The 20856-nt window shown below is 38.6% G+C and overlaps 1 protein-coding gene across 1 annotated transcript in view; it reads right to left on the bottom strand.

The window, feature by feature from the left end:
* Positions 1 to 282: 282 nt before the first annotated feature.
* LOC146001944 (ras-like protein family member 10B) overlaps positions 283 to 20856 on the bottom strand; it is a 408584-nt gene continuing 388010 nt past the window's right edge. Inside the window, exon 4 of the mRNA XM_083139665.1 lies at positions 283 to 2309. Within this exon, the coding sequence (XP_082995791.1) occupies positions 1743 to 2309 (567 nt within the window). The 3' untranslated portion in view covers positions 283 to 1742. The remainder of the gene's footprint in view (positions 2310 to 20856) is intronic.

Genomic DNA, 20856 nt, shown 5'->3' with positions numbered 1-20856 from the left:
TTAACATAATAGGTCTACCAAAAATTCAACAAACATGAAACTTATATTGGTGCAAAATCAATCTACTTCATGGTTGTTATTGCAAAATATGGTTTTCATTTTTTTTTATGTAATTCAATATTCATTCGTCCTATGAAGAAGCACATTGCATATATATAGTATGTACGTACAAAGGATTGCTCTTTAAATACATGTTTTTCGGGTACGTATATTATCAACAATCATTCGCAAGTTGCTAGCACATAAGTTTCTTAACTGTAACGAAACTATAATATGCACTGACAATGAAATATGTGTGTAACTGCTCATATTAAATATAAACCTTGTTAATTAAACTCAAAGCAAGTAAGATGCAAATGAAAAAAATAATTTAAGTTACTCTGTACTAGTTTATAACCTCATTTCTTGCTGTTTTGTCTATTTGAATTAACCATATCAAGTACCTTATTTCACATATTTTGTACGTAGGCTACATACTATCGAATATTGATTAAAATAAAGTAACTATTATAATTAGTACTCTAGTTAGAGTAGATAAATTATATAAAAATCACATTTCGGAGAGCTTACTGTTAAAAAAATCATGAAAAATGTCTACCATTTGTAATGAATAGAAATTTTAGCTTGTTGTATTACTTTATAATATAGTTACATAAATTTCTAAAAATACATAATTCGTAATCGAAAGTTGTATACAACTGTGAATTCTTATTAATATTTTTAAAAGTGAAAAATATATGATGCAGTTCTTTAAGTCGTCTATCGGTTGTGGAATTATTTACAAAATAGAAAGAAAATAAGGCATTACTCATGTTATAGCTTAATCTTTGACAAGTATGCATTAACAATTCTCAGAATGATCATTAAGGTGTAGATCACCTACAAATTTTTACTGTTTCTTGAAATTTTTCTCTATCCGGATTATTGGATTTTTCTTGCTTTTCCAAAAGGTCAAAGTGATAATATGATTGATATTCATTATTAGACTCAACTGTCAATTCAACTTTAATTATTAATTTACAATCTGTTATGAACATTTTAACTCATAGTCTTCTACAGTCTATGACTGCATCCGAACTGACTTCATACTAGTCTCTATTATAATACTTGAACAACAGAGAAACATATGAAACCACGGTTTCAAATATTACAATTTTTCATTCTTTCCTTGACTTCCTCTTTTGTTACAAAGTGCATTGATTTGTATGGAAATTTATCGCGTGGATGTGACTCCAATTACAGCACTTAATTGATTTCAGTTATTTGTTGACTCACTTTTATGCACCTACCTTGGTCAGACATTATCAGCACCATATCTTATCCAGTCACCTTGTAACTGGAAAGTATCCATAATAACAAATTGTGTTTTTAAGAATTATGAACTGATATCCTTATTTTTATAACTTTTCTGTAAACAGATTTGGCCATTTTAAAGTCATTCAAGCTAGAGTTGGATGCATTCAGATTCTGATATCATGGACATTTGTTACTTTGTGTGTAAAAATGGTTGAAATTACGTTTTGATACCATTTCATTCACAAGAAGAATGTGAAGTTATATTGTCGATATCTTGAGAGTCACTTTTGACTTACATGTGCTAGAAGATGCACAATTACAATCTTGATCCGAACTGATTTTGCATAAGTCAACTCGCACCAGAGTAATGAAGAAACACCAAGAATTTGCACCGAGTTGAAAACTGTTAAAAATATATCACAGCCGACCACAGTGTCTTCTTTTATTTACAAGATGATGCATTTGTTTCTATCGAAGGCATCGTGAAGGTTTTCCATCGGTGAATACACTTCTTTATACTGCCCATTCTCCATCATGTCCACAGTCTTCATCAATTCCTTAAAAAGAGCCACGACCCTCCAATTATATTTGGCGCTGCACTCTATATACGAACAGTTCCACTCCTTCTTCACTAACTTCACGATCTCCCGCTTCTCCCTCGTGTCGCTTGCTTCGCGGGAAGATTCCACAAGGTCGAGTTTATTGCCGACAACTAATATTGGTACGTTTCTCATGTCCCGGCTCTCCATTATTTGGTCCTTCAACTTGCTTATGTACTGAAAAGTGTCCACATTGGAAAGATCGAACACCAAAATGTAGGCGGAAGCGTTTCGTAGACCGTAGAAACGAAATTCCGTCCATTCGTAGTATGAGTTGACCGGAAAGTAAGGTATTACTGGAATGTCCGATATCTTGAGCTCGTATAAATGGTCGTTGATTATGACAGAAGGGTAGTAGGTGTGTTTGCTATCCGTTGACACGTATTCTTCAGAGAAGTCGTTCCAAACGAATTGCTGTAAGGAAGAAACAAAAATTAGTAACAATATTTGTACATTCGTAACAAACTTTGCAAAAAGTGAACACATTTTCTTGAAAAGGATGTCGAGGGATGTACAAGGTTACAACTTAGCTCCCTAATTACAAGATTATATATTTTGTAATGAATTGTTACACGGGTGTGTAACTTGTAACAACTGTTCCATGGGAAAAAATGTAGGTGGTAATGTGACTTCCAGCGGGAACAAGGCACATATACCACATAAGTTCAGGTCTTGGCTAACATGTCCCTGTTGACCTGTATGTGAAATTCTGGTTCACAATTCTCATGATCTGTAATATGGGAGGAACGTTGACGGATTCTTTCACATATCCCCACATGAAGATATAACATGGTGTAAGATCAGGGACACTTGCTAGCCCTATAATTCTCCCTCCATGTCCAATACATGGTTGCGGTAGGCCCTACTACCGACGCCACCGCCACAGAGCGGTACAAAATTGCCACACAAAGTTGCAACATTGAGTGAGGTTGGAATGGAGAATCTCACATCAAAATCAGGAAGCTAATTGATAAAGAATCTGTCCTGTGTGTGTATGTGTGTTAGTCTGTGTGGTGTATATATATGAAAGTGTATGCATGTATGTATTAGAGATAGAAGTACATTAATGGTTAAAATTACAGGTTTTTGCTAATGTGTCTCTATCAACCTCCACAAACAACTTGGTAGGTAAGAACCTCATCCCCTCAGGTCATGCTGATTTTGTGAAAGCTCCAAGGAATCTCGTATCCAGCGAAGCAATTAACAGTGCAATCAGTGTTGTCACTCGTCCTTCTGATACACTTGTATGTACAGTCACATCAAAAAATATTCGTGATAAACAGTCAAACAATGTAGTGATATATACCGGTACTATTTACCAAAATCTTAGTGGCATTCAATCAAGAACAAAACACTTTTTCCTTAGTGTAATCAGTAATAACTATGACATAATCCTTTGTACAGAAACATGACTAAATCCCTCCATCTCCAATTCAGAAATAATTGTGGACCGTTATCTTGTATTTAGGTCAGACCGTAATTTGCTTGAAACGGGGAAAACTCTAGGTGCTGGCGTCCTCATAGCCGTAAAAGAAAAGTTTAATCCTTTATTAGTAAATGCTACATTAGTGGAAGAAAAGATCGATATTTTAATTATAAAATTTAAAACAGAACACGGTCTCGAGAGTTACGTTTGTGTAGTGTACATTCAGCCATCATCCCCTTTAGTGTCATACGAAAACCTGTTTTCCCACATAACTGCACATTGTCCTCTAGGGAGCCCACTACTCATTGCTGGCGATTTCAACATCCCTGAAGTAACTAATTCCAGTAACAACTTACTTTCATTAGGTTTGCATTGTCGTGAACTGAAATACTTTCTAGATTTTAACGACTTAAAGAGCAAAAGTTCTATTCAGAGGCAACGGTCGAACATTCGACTTAGTTCTCACAAATATCGAAGAAGTAACTGTGTTCCACCAAGATGCTCTTGTGCCTGAAGACGTTCACCATCCCACTTTAGGAATAAACATACTGCATACCAAGACGAAACGTAAAATTCCAAACCCAAACAGTAAACGTTACAACTTTCATAAAGAAGACTTTCTTAGTATGCCCAAATTTGAACCAGCGGACTGGAACTAACTAATGAATTATACAGACATTGATCTTGCGGTGAACAAACTTTCTGAAATTTTTTATGACATATTTAATGAATGTGTCCTGCGCTTCAATACAACTTCCAAAAATTCTTATCCATGTTGGTTCACGAGCGAAATTATCAAAGACCTGAGAACCAAATTCCATCATCATAAAAAATGGAAACGAAACGTAAGGAACACGGAATATCACGAAATAAAGTTCAAAGCCTTAAAAAATAAATTAAAATCTGATATTAGTAAAGATTACCAAAATTACCAGGACAATTGCGATGCAAACCTTACTCAAAATACGAATGAATTTTGGTCATTTATCAAAAATCAAAGAAAGACCTCACCGGTGCAACCAACGAAATATAATGATAAACCAATAGACACCGACAAAAATATCCAGGATTTATTCGCAAAATATTGCGAATCTGTCTATTCCACAGAACCGTCTTCTTACAAAACTCCTCAGGTGAACACAAACTTGAACACGCATCTTAGTATGTTAAATTTTTCGGAAATATCACTGGACGAAATCGAGCAAGCAATCAAGAAACTCAAACCGAAAAAGGCAGCCGGCCCCGATTCAATTCCCCCCTACGTAGTTAAGGGATGTTCGGAAGTGCTTAAGTTTCTACTCCACACTCTTTTCAACGTAGCCTTAAAAACAGCAAACTTTTCTACAAGATGGAAAACAACAGAAATCTGCCAGATTCCGAAAGCTGCTAATAAGGTAGATATATGTAATTTCGGGCCAATTGCGAAGTTATCGGCTCCTGCAAAACTTCTAGAGCAAATAGTATACAAACATATATATTCTCACGTCAGACCTATCCTTTCTGCTCAGCGGCATGAATTTGTACAAATGAGCTCAACTGTCACCAACCTTATTGAACTAATGAATTACATTTAATCTAGTATAGATAACAAAGGACAAGTTGACGTTCTATATACCGACTCTTCAAAAACCTTTGATACGGTTCACCACGACGCCCTAATGCTGAAACTAGCCAACATAAGCCTTTCACCTCCACTCGTACCTACAGAATCGCCGACAATATGTCATGTACCAAGGCCACAGGTCCTCTTATTACACAGCTAGCTCTGGAGTCCCACAAGGATCGAACCTTGGCCCCTTATTATATTTAATTTTCATTAACGACTTACCAGATGTGCTAACAAACTCTGAAAAACTTATTTTTGCCGACGATGTAAAAATATTTAAAATATTTAAAAAAAAATAGAAAACAACGGTAACTGTTACCAATTGCAAGAAGAACTTGATAAATTACTTAATTGGTGCCAGAATAATAAAGTTAGTCTTAACCTCAAGAAATGTAAAGTTTAATTTACGCGTAACAGGTGTCCCATACAATACTCATATAACATCTCTGGTGTGGAAATTCTAAGAGTGAATACCTTTAGCGATCTTGGAGTCATTTTCGACCAATCACTAAGCTTTCAATCACACATTGCACGTATCCTCAGCGAAGCCCATAGAAATTTAGAATTCATAATATGAATGGGCAGTTAATTTAGAAAGAGGGAAACTTTCTTGTTGCTGTACTATGCGTTTGTGAGATCGAAACTAGAATATGCCTCGGTTGTTTGGGACCCTCTAGTCAAGAAAGAAATAGACAAAATAGAGAAACTTCAAAATAAATTTTTTTGAGGTACCTGTTATTTAAACTAGGTGGTGAATATCCGAAGTTCACCTCGGGTAACACGTTTCGTGAAATGTTGAGTGTTCCGTCGTTCGAAAAAAGAAGACAAATGCATCAACTGACTTTCTTATCCAAACTTGTCAACGGAAAAATAGATTCTCCAGCTTTAGTCTCACAATGAAACTTTTATGTTCCAAACGCTATTCTAAGACCCAGAAATAATCTCTTTAAAATCTCGCATGGAAGAACCAACATGGCAGAAGTGGAACCCCTGAGGAGAATGTGCAAGTTGTTCAATTCAGTGTCTAGTAATAACCCTAGTATCGATCTTTTCAGATTTAAAAGTCATTGTATTTTCTGAACACTGTAGCCTATATAAATAGGACACAATAAAGATTGTTATGTTCATAAGCTCACCCTAAATTAGACATTATCTATATTTTTGTTTAACCTTATTAAATATAAAATACCTTATCAATTTCACTTTCGTATGTTTATCATTGTGTCTTATATGTGCAATATATTACATTTACATGTATATTAGCTGATTACCTCTGTATAACTTATATACATATATTACATAAACTCTATTAATTCAAGCAATATATCAAATCAGTCATGTTTATAAGTATGTTGTAGATTGAAATGTCATATTTCTCACTTGATTTAAAATTCTGTTGGTATTACTTTCTTGTTTACATAATACTCTGTGAACTCTGTGAAAACTGTAATTGGACATGTGCCTATGTGTTCGAAATAAATAAATAAATCATGCATTCGATTCTTGTATTTTTTTAAAGTATTTGAATGTGAATAGCAAGTTGAATTATAAGATATTTTCACTGTTTCAAATAGGTATAATTCAATATTCATAATCATGAAAATTTAAAATGTACATCCGGATTATTTTATTACAGATGCAAGTAAATTTCTTCATGGTACAAATACTTCATAATGCACTTTATTCTGAGTAAATTAATCAAGAACTGCAAATTCGTAGCTTAGTACCATACCTTCTTTACTGTTGTAACCTCTTAGTCAGAAACATCTTCACAAAATTTAAATATTTGTCTAAAAGGGCGCATGAGTATGTATACCTGGCCGTTTCATGTTTGGATTAGATAATCGACTTCATGAACAATAACCATTTCGAACTCCTGAAAGGATACCAAATGGCGTATTTGGAGCTAGGACCCACATCGCCGCAAACGTTAACTGCCACAATTGCAAGATGAAAACCCGTACTTCTGCACCTATTTAGCCCTTGGAAAGGTTGACTCAAGCTGGAAAAGCTGAGGGATGGATGAGTGAAGCCAAAATACTTTGTTACAGCATATCTATCACTTTCTCGAATAAAATAAGACGCTTTCTGGGTATGACAACAGATGCACAATAAACACTTTGCAATTGATGATTTCGCATGAGTGCACACAGCCATAACACTGCTAATGGCCTCACTGCTACAGTAACGACAAGTAACTTTGACTGGTTTCTGTCAAGGATATTCTCAATAGCCATTTTTTAGGCAAGGGAAATTGGGGTTTCGCGAGAACAGATCATCTGCGTCGAACATTACTGTCGGTGTCAGATACACCATTCGCTTCATTCAAGTGATGAAATTTGACGTGACTATTTGGTCGATCCTTAATCACGTATGCAACAAGATACTTCACCTGAAGGAGATATTGGAGAAGGCGCCGGTTCTCGGGACTGATCGTGACGGTAAAAAAGGTTACAACTACAACAACTCTCTCTTCATAAGTCAGCAACAGAGTATTAGACTGAACAGTTTCTTTTTACCGAACTTAACTGGAACAAATCAGGTTATTATTCAAATCCCGAGATACTACAAAACTGGTAGCCAACCTGCATCAACAAGAGAATATAGAGGAAGACGTGTTTGCCAGAGTGCGAGAGTTTCCGCCACAGAGAGGAACGGTTCCACTGCAGGGTGGACGTGAGGCCCAGAGCCTGTTCAGAGGAAGGACATCTCAGGCCAACCCAGCGTGATCCAGCACCTAGGCTTGAGCCAGAGACCAAAGTTGAGGAGATCGGCTCAGAGAAGTAGTCCTTCCCCTTCAGTGTGCATCTTCTCCAAGTTGCATCACATGTGGGGTACTTCAGTAATCATTTGTAAATATGGCAATCTGCAATTTGCTCTACATCAGACTCGCAGCCCAATTTGTCCACGGGACCTACCCCCTACGACGGAGGGTGAAGTCGTTTACTGCAAAGGCAAACGCACCAGGGACGAACAATCTTAAGGAGTAAAGTGGTGGGGGCGCCGTGTATCTGTGTAGCTTCAATCTTCATAAGGATCGTTATCATCTTCCAACTCTTGTTGATCATCAACAATTGGATCAAGAAACAGAAGTCTTTTTCTCCTTTCCAGCAAAAATCGTTATCGGAAATTCCTCTCCTCCTGAAAAACGCCACGATGTTCTAACGTTTGGAAAATTGCATGTACATTTCCTCTACAGAATTCAAGGTAACCTTTGGGATATTTGCTTTCATGGTTGTATAGATAGTCCTAATAGTTTCGTTGCACCAGACGCCTGCCGGATTTTTTCCAGGGGGAGTAAAGATAAAGATAAATTTCCCGTCCATATAGCACCGTGCCATTAATGGGATGGGGGGATAGGTCCCCACACATTTACAATCTCGACCATTTTGGAGGTGATGTGATCACCGCCACGCTTCGGTCGTCTTTACCTCCCAGTTTGCTCCCAACATTGATTTGAGGCTGGGTGAACCCCAGAGCCGCTTCATGAGGGGGACAAGGCCGGAAATTCCTGGTGGCAGACAGACACTCTACCGACTAGACCAGCGCGACTCCCAGTTAGGAGTAAGCATGGATAGTTTTCCGAGAGAGCGCAAACGAGATATACTATTTTAGCCTCCTCAAAATCACTCGTTTCAGTTTGAAGTTATCACGTTCCTTCTTATTTTCTATTACATATATCTAGATGTACTTTTCCAGAATTTGGAATATTAAGGGGGTTTCCCCAACCCAATGTCAAAGGCTTTGCACATTCGTAGATTGCACGATGCACGAGTTGGTCGAACATTGGTTTCAGGAAGAACAAATTATGGTGTAAGATCAGAAAGAGCGGCTGAGAACGAACAAATCCCGTCTTTTTACGTCTTTTGGAACAGGCCTTTTCAGTTTAACAACTTGTTTGTGTTTCCAATTCCTAGCTTCGGGAAGAAGAAGAGAAAGACGAGAGTTAAAAAAAAAAGGCTCTCCCCCGGCATAGAAATATCGTTCCATTCATCCAGAAAATATCGCATCAGACGTAAATCTTATCAGAGGGGAGTAGGATGAGATGGGTGCACAGAGAAGACAGGATAGTGAGAGAAAGGGAGTGGGAAGTGGGAGGGGGAGTGAAAGAGAAATCGAGGACAGCACCACTGTGACGTCAGAGTCTGTTCCCTCTGCGTGGAAGTCTGATGAACACCATTCAATGCGTCTTCGTCGATGTCCGTGATTGTTCCGGCAGTGTTGCCAGGTCGTGGTGGAAAAGAGTGTTATATCTCACAGCAGTAAAAGTCATATTCGCCTCTTGGGGATAAGATTAACTAAATGCATAATATGGAAAATGAAGAACTAAATCTGTACTAACGCTAAAATGTACAGTGCACATTGATTGGGATAAATCTTTGAATTGCAGATCCAGTTTCGAATTCAAGCAAACATTGACAAACTTTTTAAAAAATTGCTTTTGGCAAAGAAAGAACTCTTGCACGCATAAACCGCGCCAAGTGTATTTTCAAAAGTTATGTGACGGTCAGGCTTATGTTATGGCTTTGCTGATTTACACAGTTGTCCTTTAAACTATTTGGCTCCTGGGAAAATTTAAGACCCAGTGATATAATTTATGGCAGTTGGTTAATCCATTGGTGATTTGCCGCTCTATTTTAGCTGTCCTACCCTTAATTTTAATTTTCAATTTAAGTCTCACTTTCATTTTAATTTTCATTTGAATCCTAATCTTAATGATGCCATTTCATTTACCCTTATTTCCACCTTATTGGAGTCCAATAATATTATTTGTAACAATTAGGTAGGTAGAGTAGATATGTTTACATGATAACAGCCAATAATGAAGTTACTTCCACAATTACATTAATTCTATAAGTATACACTGTATGTTAACATGTATGTATCCTATCATATTATGTATGCATCCTTACATTCGTGTTCTTGTATATCCTAAAAACTAATCTCCACGGAAACAAAATAAATAAACAAACACGGAATACTAGAATATGACCTATTCTGGAAACCAGAGTGGTTGATTGATTTGGTGTTTTAAGTCCACTTTATACACAGTAAGGCTAATCGGGACTGGACCTACAGTTTAAAGTGGTATCCGAACCACTATGTGCCTCCACCGGGTATCAAATCCGAGACCCCTTGATTACAAGGCAACGACGCTACCGCTGCGCCATCTGGGAGGCCCTGCAGACCAAAGTGGATCAAATACCCTACCGCAAAGTGTAAAACCAACGAATCTCAATTCACATACCCCAACTAATAAATAATTACCATATCACCGGACATGTGGATTCAATTGCTATCCTCACAACATATTTACAGCTGTTCTGGATCCATGAATGGTTTTATTTTATATACTCATTCCCAACCCCCCAAGAATAAAATATAAAACAACATAAAATAACATACATACAATAACTAACCACATTCCAAACTATCCATGTGCTAACAGAGACGACTTGTTCTGGATACCAAAATAAGTCTTGATATTAATACACATTTAACTATTATAACATAAAACATATCATAACCAAATTATGTGTGTAACATTGTTTTATTTCTTTTTGTTTATTTTGTAATATGTATGTAATTGTATATTATAAATAAGGAATTTAAAGAAAGGAAATGCAGGGGAACCGAGAAATTCAGAGCACAAGGACCAAAGCGCATGACTTCGAACGTATGCGGCTGAAGGCGCATAAAAAAGTGCCCGACCCTCCACACACACACACTATTCTCGAAATTTTACACTAACAAACTAACACTTATGCAATATCCCAAAAATTCCAAGACACGTTTTAATACCTGAAAATATTGACTAGACAGATATTTTTAAATATCAGAACTTGAGATGTCCGAAAACTTGAAAAAATAAATATTTCTCCCGCCATCTTGAAACGATTTGACCAGTTTTACTCAAATTCAATTGCATTCCAGTCATTCAAGATATCTGCCTCCAGTGCGAATTTCAGCTCCTACTTTTTCTTACCGGTATAATCTATTGTAGCTATAAGCACAGAAATAATATCACAATGAGGAATTCCTGGTCACTGTTGGGATACCGAATTGTAATATTCAATCCATTTGTTCACGAGTCATTGAAATATTCTAATTTTGAACACCCTATTGGGATTGGGTTGCTATGAGTGTTTCAACCATGAGGAGAGCTGTGGATAATGCGATCTAGGTTTTGAACCACGTGACATGCATATTTCCCGAAACGGGTTCCCATATGCTGCATACCAGATCAAAGGCTCTCCTCGTCTCTAAAGGACTCTATCGCTTTGATCACCACCGACAGAGAATCGATTAGTGTTAGAGAGTCTGTTGTGTGAACGTCTTCAATCTCCTGGGACTTTAGAAGCAGACCAGGACACGATGTAATTCACAGTTTCAGAATTAGCTCATAAAACCATCTGATCGCATTAGGTGTTACTAATCAGCATTATTGGGAACAAGGGAATATTGCATGGTGCAACAGTGCGTGACGTCAGAGAAGGATTCTGATTCATCAGTGAGCCGCCAATCACGTGCTGAGGAAGAAAACGATTTATCCTATCAGCAGCTACGAGAGAGAATATCCAAGAAGCAGCTGCCCTACACTATACTCTATCCCGGGAGCGTATTTACAAACCCGATAGTGCTGCAGAACCAGAGGTATATAACGCTTTCTTATAGGCTGTGTGCACCGGAAGTGTTTATGTTCCGTGTCCAATGTTCCTTGCTTCTTTATTTACAGCAAAAGTATGGAAAAATAAGCCTTGTGATTATATAGTAATAAAGTTTGTAATCAGATTGTCGAAATTATATTAAGAAATATACGTTTATACAGGGTGATTTTTTTAAAACTCATGGTTTTCTTTGTTGTGTAAAATTTGTAAATGAAGTATTATTTCCATGCGGTTTGTGGCAAATGAATAAGGAAGGATGGGAGATTTATTGGAGTATGTTTACCGGTTTATATGCATCCCGGGTAATATCGCCCACGCCTCAACAAAAACAGCAAATATTCACCAGTGTACCTTTCGCGTCTATATAGTCTGGGGGTTTGGATGCAGTGCGGAGGTTTAAGTTTCCTCCTGTAGATAGCACCGTTGTCATTGTCAACAATAACCAGGAAACTGAGCTGTTATATTGTTGTGCTGGAAAGTTGTGTGCTTTTTGCGTAATTGTTGTGCTGAAAAGTTGCGTTATTGTGATCAGGAGACACAGTAAGAATGGTGTACTCCTTGCAGGAACATGTGTTAATCGTAAAAAGTTTTTGGAAAACTGATTCTGTTGTTGCTACGCAAAGAGCATTTAGAAACAAATTTGCCTCACGTTCTGCCCCAGACAGGAACAGAATATTGTCGCTAGTGAAGAAATTGGAAGAAACAGGATCGCTTCTGAGTGAGACAGGGAAGCATCAGACCCCGCGGGCAGGTGTTGTGGAAGATGTTAGTGCTCGACTCTTGAGGTCTCTCCGTCGTTTGTCACAAGAAACCGGCTATAGCTATTCAACATGTCAAAAGGCAGCGAAAACTGCGAAACTAAGGGCGTACAAAATTAAAGCTGTTCAAGAATTGAAGGATCCAGATAAAGTTAAACGTTTAGATTACTGTAATTGGTTTTTAATGTTTATTGTGCGTAATCCTGATATTCTGAAAATAACGTGGTTTACTGATGAAGCCTGGTTTCATCTCTCTGGGTATGTTAATTCTCAGAATACACGGATATGGGCATCTGAAAATCCACATAGTGTAATCGAAATTCCGTTGCACTCACAGAAAGTTGGGGTATGGTGCGCTGTCTCAGCATCACGTATAGTGGGTCCAATCTTCTTCAATGAAGCAGTGAACACAGAGCGGTACAGGGCAATATTCATGGAATTTGTTGAAAGTTTGGACGACATTGAACTCACACAGGGTTATTTTCAACAGGATGGTGCTACATACCATACATCGCATGACAGTATGGCACTGATTGAAAGTTTCTTTGCGTATAGGGTTATTTCAAAGGGATTGTGGCCTCCGAGATCTCCAGACTTAACTTCACTTGACTTCTTTCTGTGGGGCTTCCTAAAGGGACGTGTGTACACAAACCACCTTACATCCCTGGAAATGTTGAAGCAGAACATTATCACTGAAATTGCGAACATTAGCACAGAAACACTATGTCAGACAGCCCTTAACATGGAACGGCGTGTTCGACTTTGTTTACAGCACTTTCAGCACCTTCTTTAAAGGTGAGATGTTATGTCATATGTCTGTGCCATAATTTTTATCTTTTATTTATGTTTGAGTGAATACAAAAAAACTCATTTTCATTAATTCAGTTTAGCAAAAATCCAATACTTCAATGTTATTGTAGGGTACACTGGTGAATATTTGCTGTTTTTGTTGAGGCGTGGGCGATATTACCCGGGATGCATATAAACCGGTAAACATACTCCAATAAATCTCCCATCCTTCCTTATTCATTTGCCACAAACCGCATGGAAATAATACTTCATTTACAAATTTTACACAACAAAGAAAACCATGAGTTTTAAAAAAAATCACCCTGTATAATAAAATATAATGTTTAAAATGCTATACGTTGGATATAAATAATTTTCTCAATAGTCATTGGTAGTTACAATATTTGCACTGATGTCACTTTAAATAGAAAAATCATTCTGATTTCTGTCTTCTAACACATTAATTCAAATAATCTTGCTAAAAAATGAACCTTAGTGTTAATGAGTTTCTTATCTAGTTGGGATGGATATCTGAAATCTGCACTGTTAATTTGAACCCTGCCATCTAGCGTTAACTTGTAGCAACGCTGCATCAACTTCCGGAATGGCAGCCAATCAGTAGGCAAATATCGCTGGAGGTTCTGCAGTACTATAGGGTTTGTAAATACGCATCCCGGGAATGTCTGGAGAAAGGTCGCGCATAAAAGTAGAGAAGGGAAGAAAGCGAGTGGGCGGTGCGAAGCAGTGCACGGTTACAAGCAGCTGCAGTCGCTTCCTCCTCCAAGAAACCCTGTTCCCTCGCACGTGTCCATTGGTCAAGCCTTCTCGAGTCACTATTTACGCAGAGAGTTACTTTCTTTCGCTTTCTCCAGATATACCAGGAACAAAGTATAGGTCTCGGGAATCTGTGCAGTAACGACACACATAATGGTAGATAAGGGGAGAAAGCGAGTGGAGCAAAGCAATGAGCGCTGCTACAAGCGGCTGTTTTTTGCAGCCGTGTTTTCCCCTCCATGCACTCCATGTGTTCATTGGTAGAGCCGTCTCGAGTCACTGCTTGCAAAGGGACTTGTTCTAGTTCGTTTGCTCCATAGTTCCCCGGGACAGAGTATAGGTTAAGCATGGCGTACCGTCGTCGCCTTGTAACCAAGGGGTCCCGGGTTCGATACCCGATTGAGGCACATGGCACAATGGTTGGGATTCCATTTTAAACTGTAGGTTCAGTCCCGATTAGACTTTCTATGCATAAAGTGCACTTAAAAAACTATTTAAATTACGAATTATTTAGTTTCCACTTTAGTATTACCTCTGTCCAGCAACCTTCTTTTGCTAATCAGAAAAAAACAGTTCAAATTTCTGTGTAAACTTTGATATAATTTTTCCTTACAAATATGCAATAAATACTACTGTAAGGTTGTCTGTTCTTCGATCAAGTATTTATTTCGCAAATATCTTTATCGGATATTCGATCTCGAAGGTACCTGGACATACTGTCTGCCAATATAAACTGCCAATGTTCATGAAAATAAGTGTTATGTTTTCTGAGATTCGTTGCATCTCTAATATGGTATATGCTCTTCGTTTGGGTTTGAACTCTGACGTGCCTATGTCTAGATAGATTACGACATGTTGGAGAACAGGAGAATTATAGAATCTAGTCTTATGCTCCGATAGCTTCATAGCCCTCTTATAAAAATCATCATTCATTTTATGTGTATATCTCGAACTCTCTCTTTTATTAAACGTATTTAATAAATGTTCCAAATAAATGCAGCAATCTATCCGTAAGACACAGAAGTCTTCTCACGCAATTACAAATTCCCAATTGCAATAAAGCGTGTTTGTTATAATTGTAGCATGCGACGAAGCGTCGCTTCCTTGTTGTAGGGGACTCCACGAGATTCTTTCACCTTTGCATCCAGAGAAGACACATAGTTGGAAATAAGCTTGCCAGATTACGCTCTCTCTTTTTCGTTACAAATCTTATTGTTGAGAACTTAAGTGTTGTAAAGTGACTAAGTAACTGTAAAAAAAACTTCCGAGCTCTAATCCCGGCCTGGGCATGTGCTTTCTTTTTGAGTCTCTCATCAATTTCATCATGTAATCACTCATCTTCATCTTCGCGCTTAGCCAAAAGTGGCAGAAATAAGCAAATTAAAGTAAACCAAATAAATCAGTCATTCAAGAACACTGGATAAAGTGCTGGAGTATTACATGCTGATTGAATTGAAACTTATGGGTGCGGCAGCACCTATACTATTTGCACATTTAACGGGGTTCAGCTCCATACCATAAATAAGATAAAAATGTCTGAGGGCGACAATATTTTTAGCTGGGTTGTAAAGGGGAACTCAGCACACGTAAGGACAAGACACAGGACAACACACACACAGTCCTATGAAGATTTTACTGGCCGTAGGTACAGACACCAGAGCCTCGTTAGTCTGCAAAATGTAGTCCAGGGTGTAGTGGAAGGGAGGTTGACATTGGGGTGGCTTACCAGAAGGCCACCACTTAATTTAGTTAACTTGGTGTTTTACGTCCACTTTATGCACAGTAAGGCTAATCAGGACTGCACCTACAGTTTAAGATGGGATCCGAACCAGTATGTGACTCCACCGGGTATCGAACCCGGGACCCCTGATTACAGGGCGACGACGCTACCACTGCGTCATCGGGAAGGCCCACCACCATCCCTTAAGCTCCCGAGTATTATAAGTGACCAATTAATGATTCGAATTGGGTCAGAGTGACATCCAGTTACAAAACGGAATACATGTAGTACTAATTATTGTGAGCCAAATTTCATTTGCTTGTTTTGATTGAAACGGTATCAAATAGATTGGTGAATGCACATAAAACCTCATCCTCCGAGAAAATGTAGTTTCACTGAGGTCCTCCCTATCTATAAACCTTACGGCGAAGATGAAATTCGAGCCAGTACATCTTGTACGCCCCAACATGAAACCGTTAATCACTGTATCCGTGTCAGACATCAAATGGGCTCACTCGGTCGTTACTACATTTGACACTGATTAGCTACTAGAGAAGAGTGGCTTTGTTTGTCTGCCACTCCAGACGTCACTATTGGCTATATTGATTCACCAATGAACCATCTCATCTGACCAAGTACGCCGTAAACACGTGGCGATTCTCAACACCTGCAGCTTAATTTGAGGAGCCAATCCCTTCCCTGCACCCGGACCTGCACGAGAGATCTTTGGTGGATGGTATAGATAATGCAAAATGTTATACGTTTGATAGCAACACTCCTGCAAGCGTTATCGCTGTCATAAGTGAACTTTCAGCTCAATTCCGTCTTTCTGAAATACTGATGGTGACAACAATGAAGGAAGTATAACAATAAATTTATTCAAATCCAAATTTAATTATTGATTGAAATGTTGTTTTAGGTCACTTTATGCACAGTAAGGCTAATCGGGATTGAACCTACAGTTTAAAGTGGGATCCGAACCACTATGCCATGTGCCTCCACAAGGTATCGAACCCGGGACCCCTTGATTACAATGCAACAACGCTACCACTGCGCCATAGGGGAAGCCTTAAATTTTCATTAGTAAAGGACAAGGTTCAGCTTGTGGCTGTTCTCCCACCTAACCCAGTTTATACATTTAACTCGTGTACATAAACCAAATTAAAAAAATGTTACAAAGAAAAGAACAATGATAATTAAAAAATGAAGACACACATAAAGAAAAAAGAGAAAAACACACACATACATACCTACTAAACATTTCTGAGCAGGAGATTCACGCAAGAATATTGAGATTAACGCACATAATTATGCTAGTTTTGTAAGATAATATAGAGCAATGGATAGGTGAATATTACAATAGATAAGGTTAGGTTAGGTTAGGTTAGGTTAGGTTAGGACTTGTCAAGCATGGGCGAGGCTCGTATTCAGTTTAAGTTGTATTGTTAGCGTTATTCGTAGGACCTTTAACAGAGACATTGATCTTAATTTACCTTATCTCTTCTGCTGACCATATATCCAACACAGGCTCTTACCCAGGGGGGGGGGGGAGCAAGGGGCCCATGTTACCCCTCGAGCCATGAAATATTTTGATGCAAACCTACAAAAATAACATGGATAAATTTTAAGATTTTGCAAGAATTTAGATTTTCTTCATGTATAAATAAATGGGTTGTCTCTGGAGAGAGGCAGACCCCAGAAGTCTATAGTCGACTATATTTAGTAATTTTAGTTTTATAACCATTTATGCGAAGCTACTAAATGTTCCAATTTGGTCGGGACAGCTCACCATATTTACTCCCTGTTTTGACTTTTTTCGAACTGCCGTCTTGATGAGAAAATGTCCTCTTTTTGTGGTTAATTCACATTCAGACATGTTCTTCATTATAAGGATAATTCTATAGCGTTGGTGGTCACATTCAGGTCACGAATTCCCATGGAGGAAGGGGGGATCTTCCATATATATGTACTTGTATATTTCCATGGAAAGTTGAACGAGCAACGGAAGTCTAAAGTAAATATCAAGTTAACTCGAGCACAATGACCCAATCAAGGCGGCGACAATAACAAAATTCTTCTGGCTAGACAGAATCCAGCTTGCAACTACTGGGTCGCTCTTCCTGATCGAAAGAGGAAAGCTGTGGCACGGTAGCTTGCAAGCTCATCAGAAACACGGCACGTGGCGAATAGATTAAGCACCCAGGACTTTTGGGAAACATTAGGAGTGTGCAGACGTTATCGTGGTCGCTCGGTCGACGCGCGTCACCTTTCGGTGCTGAGAGCCAACATGATGTCCGAGATGACTGCTTCGGTCGTGCCGTTGTCGTCACCAGAGTACGAGACGCCAGAGGGGTCGCTGCCCGATTAGGTGAGTGTGCTTTGCTCGTCCACCTTCCTTACCTCTTCACCGAGCGAAGGAGGGCTATCCACAATCTGCAAAATCCAACTGAACATTGTTTTACTGCTACATTCCTAAGTGACATCCCTCGTGTATATATATATAACACCAAGGTTTTGGGCTTGCCCCCTCTCAAAAAAAAATCCTGGGTACTGACCTGATCCAACATGTACAGTGGGATCCATGAGTATTACCGTTACCATGTTCGTGCACATTATTTGACCCAATAAGAGCTTCAAGAATTAAAAGAAAACTCGAAACAAGCTGTGGACAACTTCTGCACCAGCATACATAAAAATCCATCGCTTAAAAACACATAGGATGGAAGAGAAATTTATGAAAATAGTCATGGAGAATTTGCACGGTAATACCCATGGATACCACTGTACATACTAAGTCGAAGTAGGAATTTAGAGACAAAAATATGGACTGAAATAGATGAGACATTAATTGGAAGATACACAAAATATTAAGTTCACGACAATCCTAAAGAAACTCCGGGCTTGTATTTGTATAGTGAAACAAACGATATTGATGCATGGGAGGTGTTTTCAAATAGCGCAGTATTGCCATGCAAAAAACGTTTCAACATGTATCAATGTTTCTTTTGTTAACACCAACAACTGTCACAGTGTTGGCCGAATGTGTTGAGTGCTGAACCTGCGATGTTGCCATAGACAGTTCCAGGTTCGAGTCTCTTCATTAAGTTGATTTAATCATCAATAATCTTTGATCGGTTATTTAGCCAAAGCAGGCACGATAACGACATCAAATAGAAATTAGGTGAAAATACTTCACGAACATGTTTATGTGTATTTTCACATGTGAAAAAGAAGATGCTGGTACGATGTACTACCATAATGAAGTAGAGTTTTGAAATTTAATAGTGGCAACTATTTATTCTCAAATGATACAAAAGAGATACCTCTGTGAAACTTTTACAGCCCTTCGATGTAGTCAACAACATTGTGTACAACCGTTGCCAGCGATGTGGAAGTAGTAGTATACAGGGTGTCATTTTAATGGCGCCCACGAACCACAGATTCGTATAGAGGACATTAAAACAAACAACTTTTCTCAGTAACATTTCTCTCGTTGGTGCGTCGATTCGACGCTATAGCAGTTCAAAAAAGACCGTTTTGCCGCCTGGATGCTGGCAACCCAAAACAACATTTGATCGTATCTGTGACGTCATTTCCCGCTGCGAAACAGCGCACGGCAGGGTTGCAAGGAACACGCAAATTATCTGAAAAATGACAAACTACCAACCACATTATTAGCTTTAAACGAAGCGAGAAACACCTCCATTAGACCGAACATCATAGCGTACCAGCCAGAAGATCAGCAGTCATCTCCGGGGAAGGGGGAAGTTAACCAACGACATGAGAAATTGTAAAGAACTTATTCAAAGTGAAGTGTCAATATCGGATTTTGTCTCAGCCTACATGTCAAATATGAACAACAATATATTTTATTGGACTTGCAGTGTGGGGCGTTACCCCCACACCCCCTATACGCCTTCATGGCGTGGTGCTATGCACAGGGGAACACTTTACCTTTACTTTACCTTTTTGCAGCTTACATGTGGCTGTTTACGCCCAGCTACATGTGAAATATTTGTAAATCTCGTTGCAAATTTGATATCTACAGGTTTGTGTCCAGATGTCTTGTGCTGTGTCACAGACAACTAGTATCAGAAGGACGAAGTGGATAGACTAAATTGTAGATGCCAACTTGGTAACTTGATTTGCAAATATTTGACATGTAAGCTGATACAAAATTTGATATGACCACTTCCACTTGAATTCTACTTTTTTCTACCATTTTTCGTATCGTTTCTTTACTTCCTGTTAGGTTACAGAACATGTTTTCTTGTTTTGTTTTACGGTACATAATGTGGCTGATTTAAGCTATGTCATTTTTCACAGAATATGTATATTCCTGGCAACCCTGGAACGCATCGCTTCACGACGGGATATGACGTCACAAATGCAATCAAATGTTGTGTGTGGTTCAGGTGGCAAAACGGTCTTTTTTGAACGACTGTAGCGCCGAAACGATGCGCCAACGAGAAGAATTTTTACTGAGAAAAGTTGTTTGTTTTTATGTCCTCTATATCTTTCCGTGGTCCGTGGGCGCCATTAAAATGACACCCTATATATTACTGTAGCAGCGCCTGTTCTGTTGATGGTTTAAATGGAGCGGTCTTTTGCCTGAAGAATCTCTGGAACAGTTCAGAAGCTTCATCTTAGGGATCAAATCAAAGTCTGGTAGAGCATCTGCCAGCTCCATCGAGCTAAAAAATCAGCCACAGTTTGCGCTACATGAACCCGAGCATTGTCCTGCAAAATGTTGGGATGATTCAGTAAGAAGTGTCCCTTCTTCTTTTGCAACGCAGGTCGCAGGTTTTGTTCCAAAACTGAACAGTAATACTGCGCATTGGCGATCTGTCCTGGAGGTACCAGAACTTTCATATTAGTGGGGTTCTGACTACACATCTTTACACCGCCAACTACAACGATACTCTATTCATCTCGTCACTGCGCATGCTCCTAGTGTTGGAAGGAAGAGTCCATTTACTTGGAGGTAGCTTATGTATCAAACTAACATGTGGCTTAAGTGAGAAGCACCAGTTCCATTTCATGGCGTATAAACAGCAGTGTTGCCACTATTAAATTTCCAACCAACGTATAACAGACATATATGATGTTAAATAAACAGTAATTGAGACAAAATAAGAACTTTAGGAAGCAATTCAATTTAGAAAAGAAATTAACTACATCGCATGCGTTCTCCTAACATCGATATTGTATATGTGCATG

The sequence above is a fragment of the Lepisma saccharinum genome, chromosome 18, assembly GCF_977018435.1.
Source record: "Lepisma saccharinum chromosome 18, izLepSacc3.1, whole genome shotgun sequence".
In the NCBI taxonomy this organism is placed as follows: Eukaryota; Metazoa; Arthropoda; class Insecta; order Zygentoma; family Lepismatidae; genus Lepisma; species Lepisma saccharinum.
The sequence above is the reverse complement of the archived record's forward strand: the minus strand, read 5'-3'. Positions and strand labels throughout refer to the sequence as shown.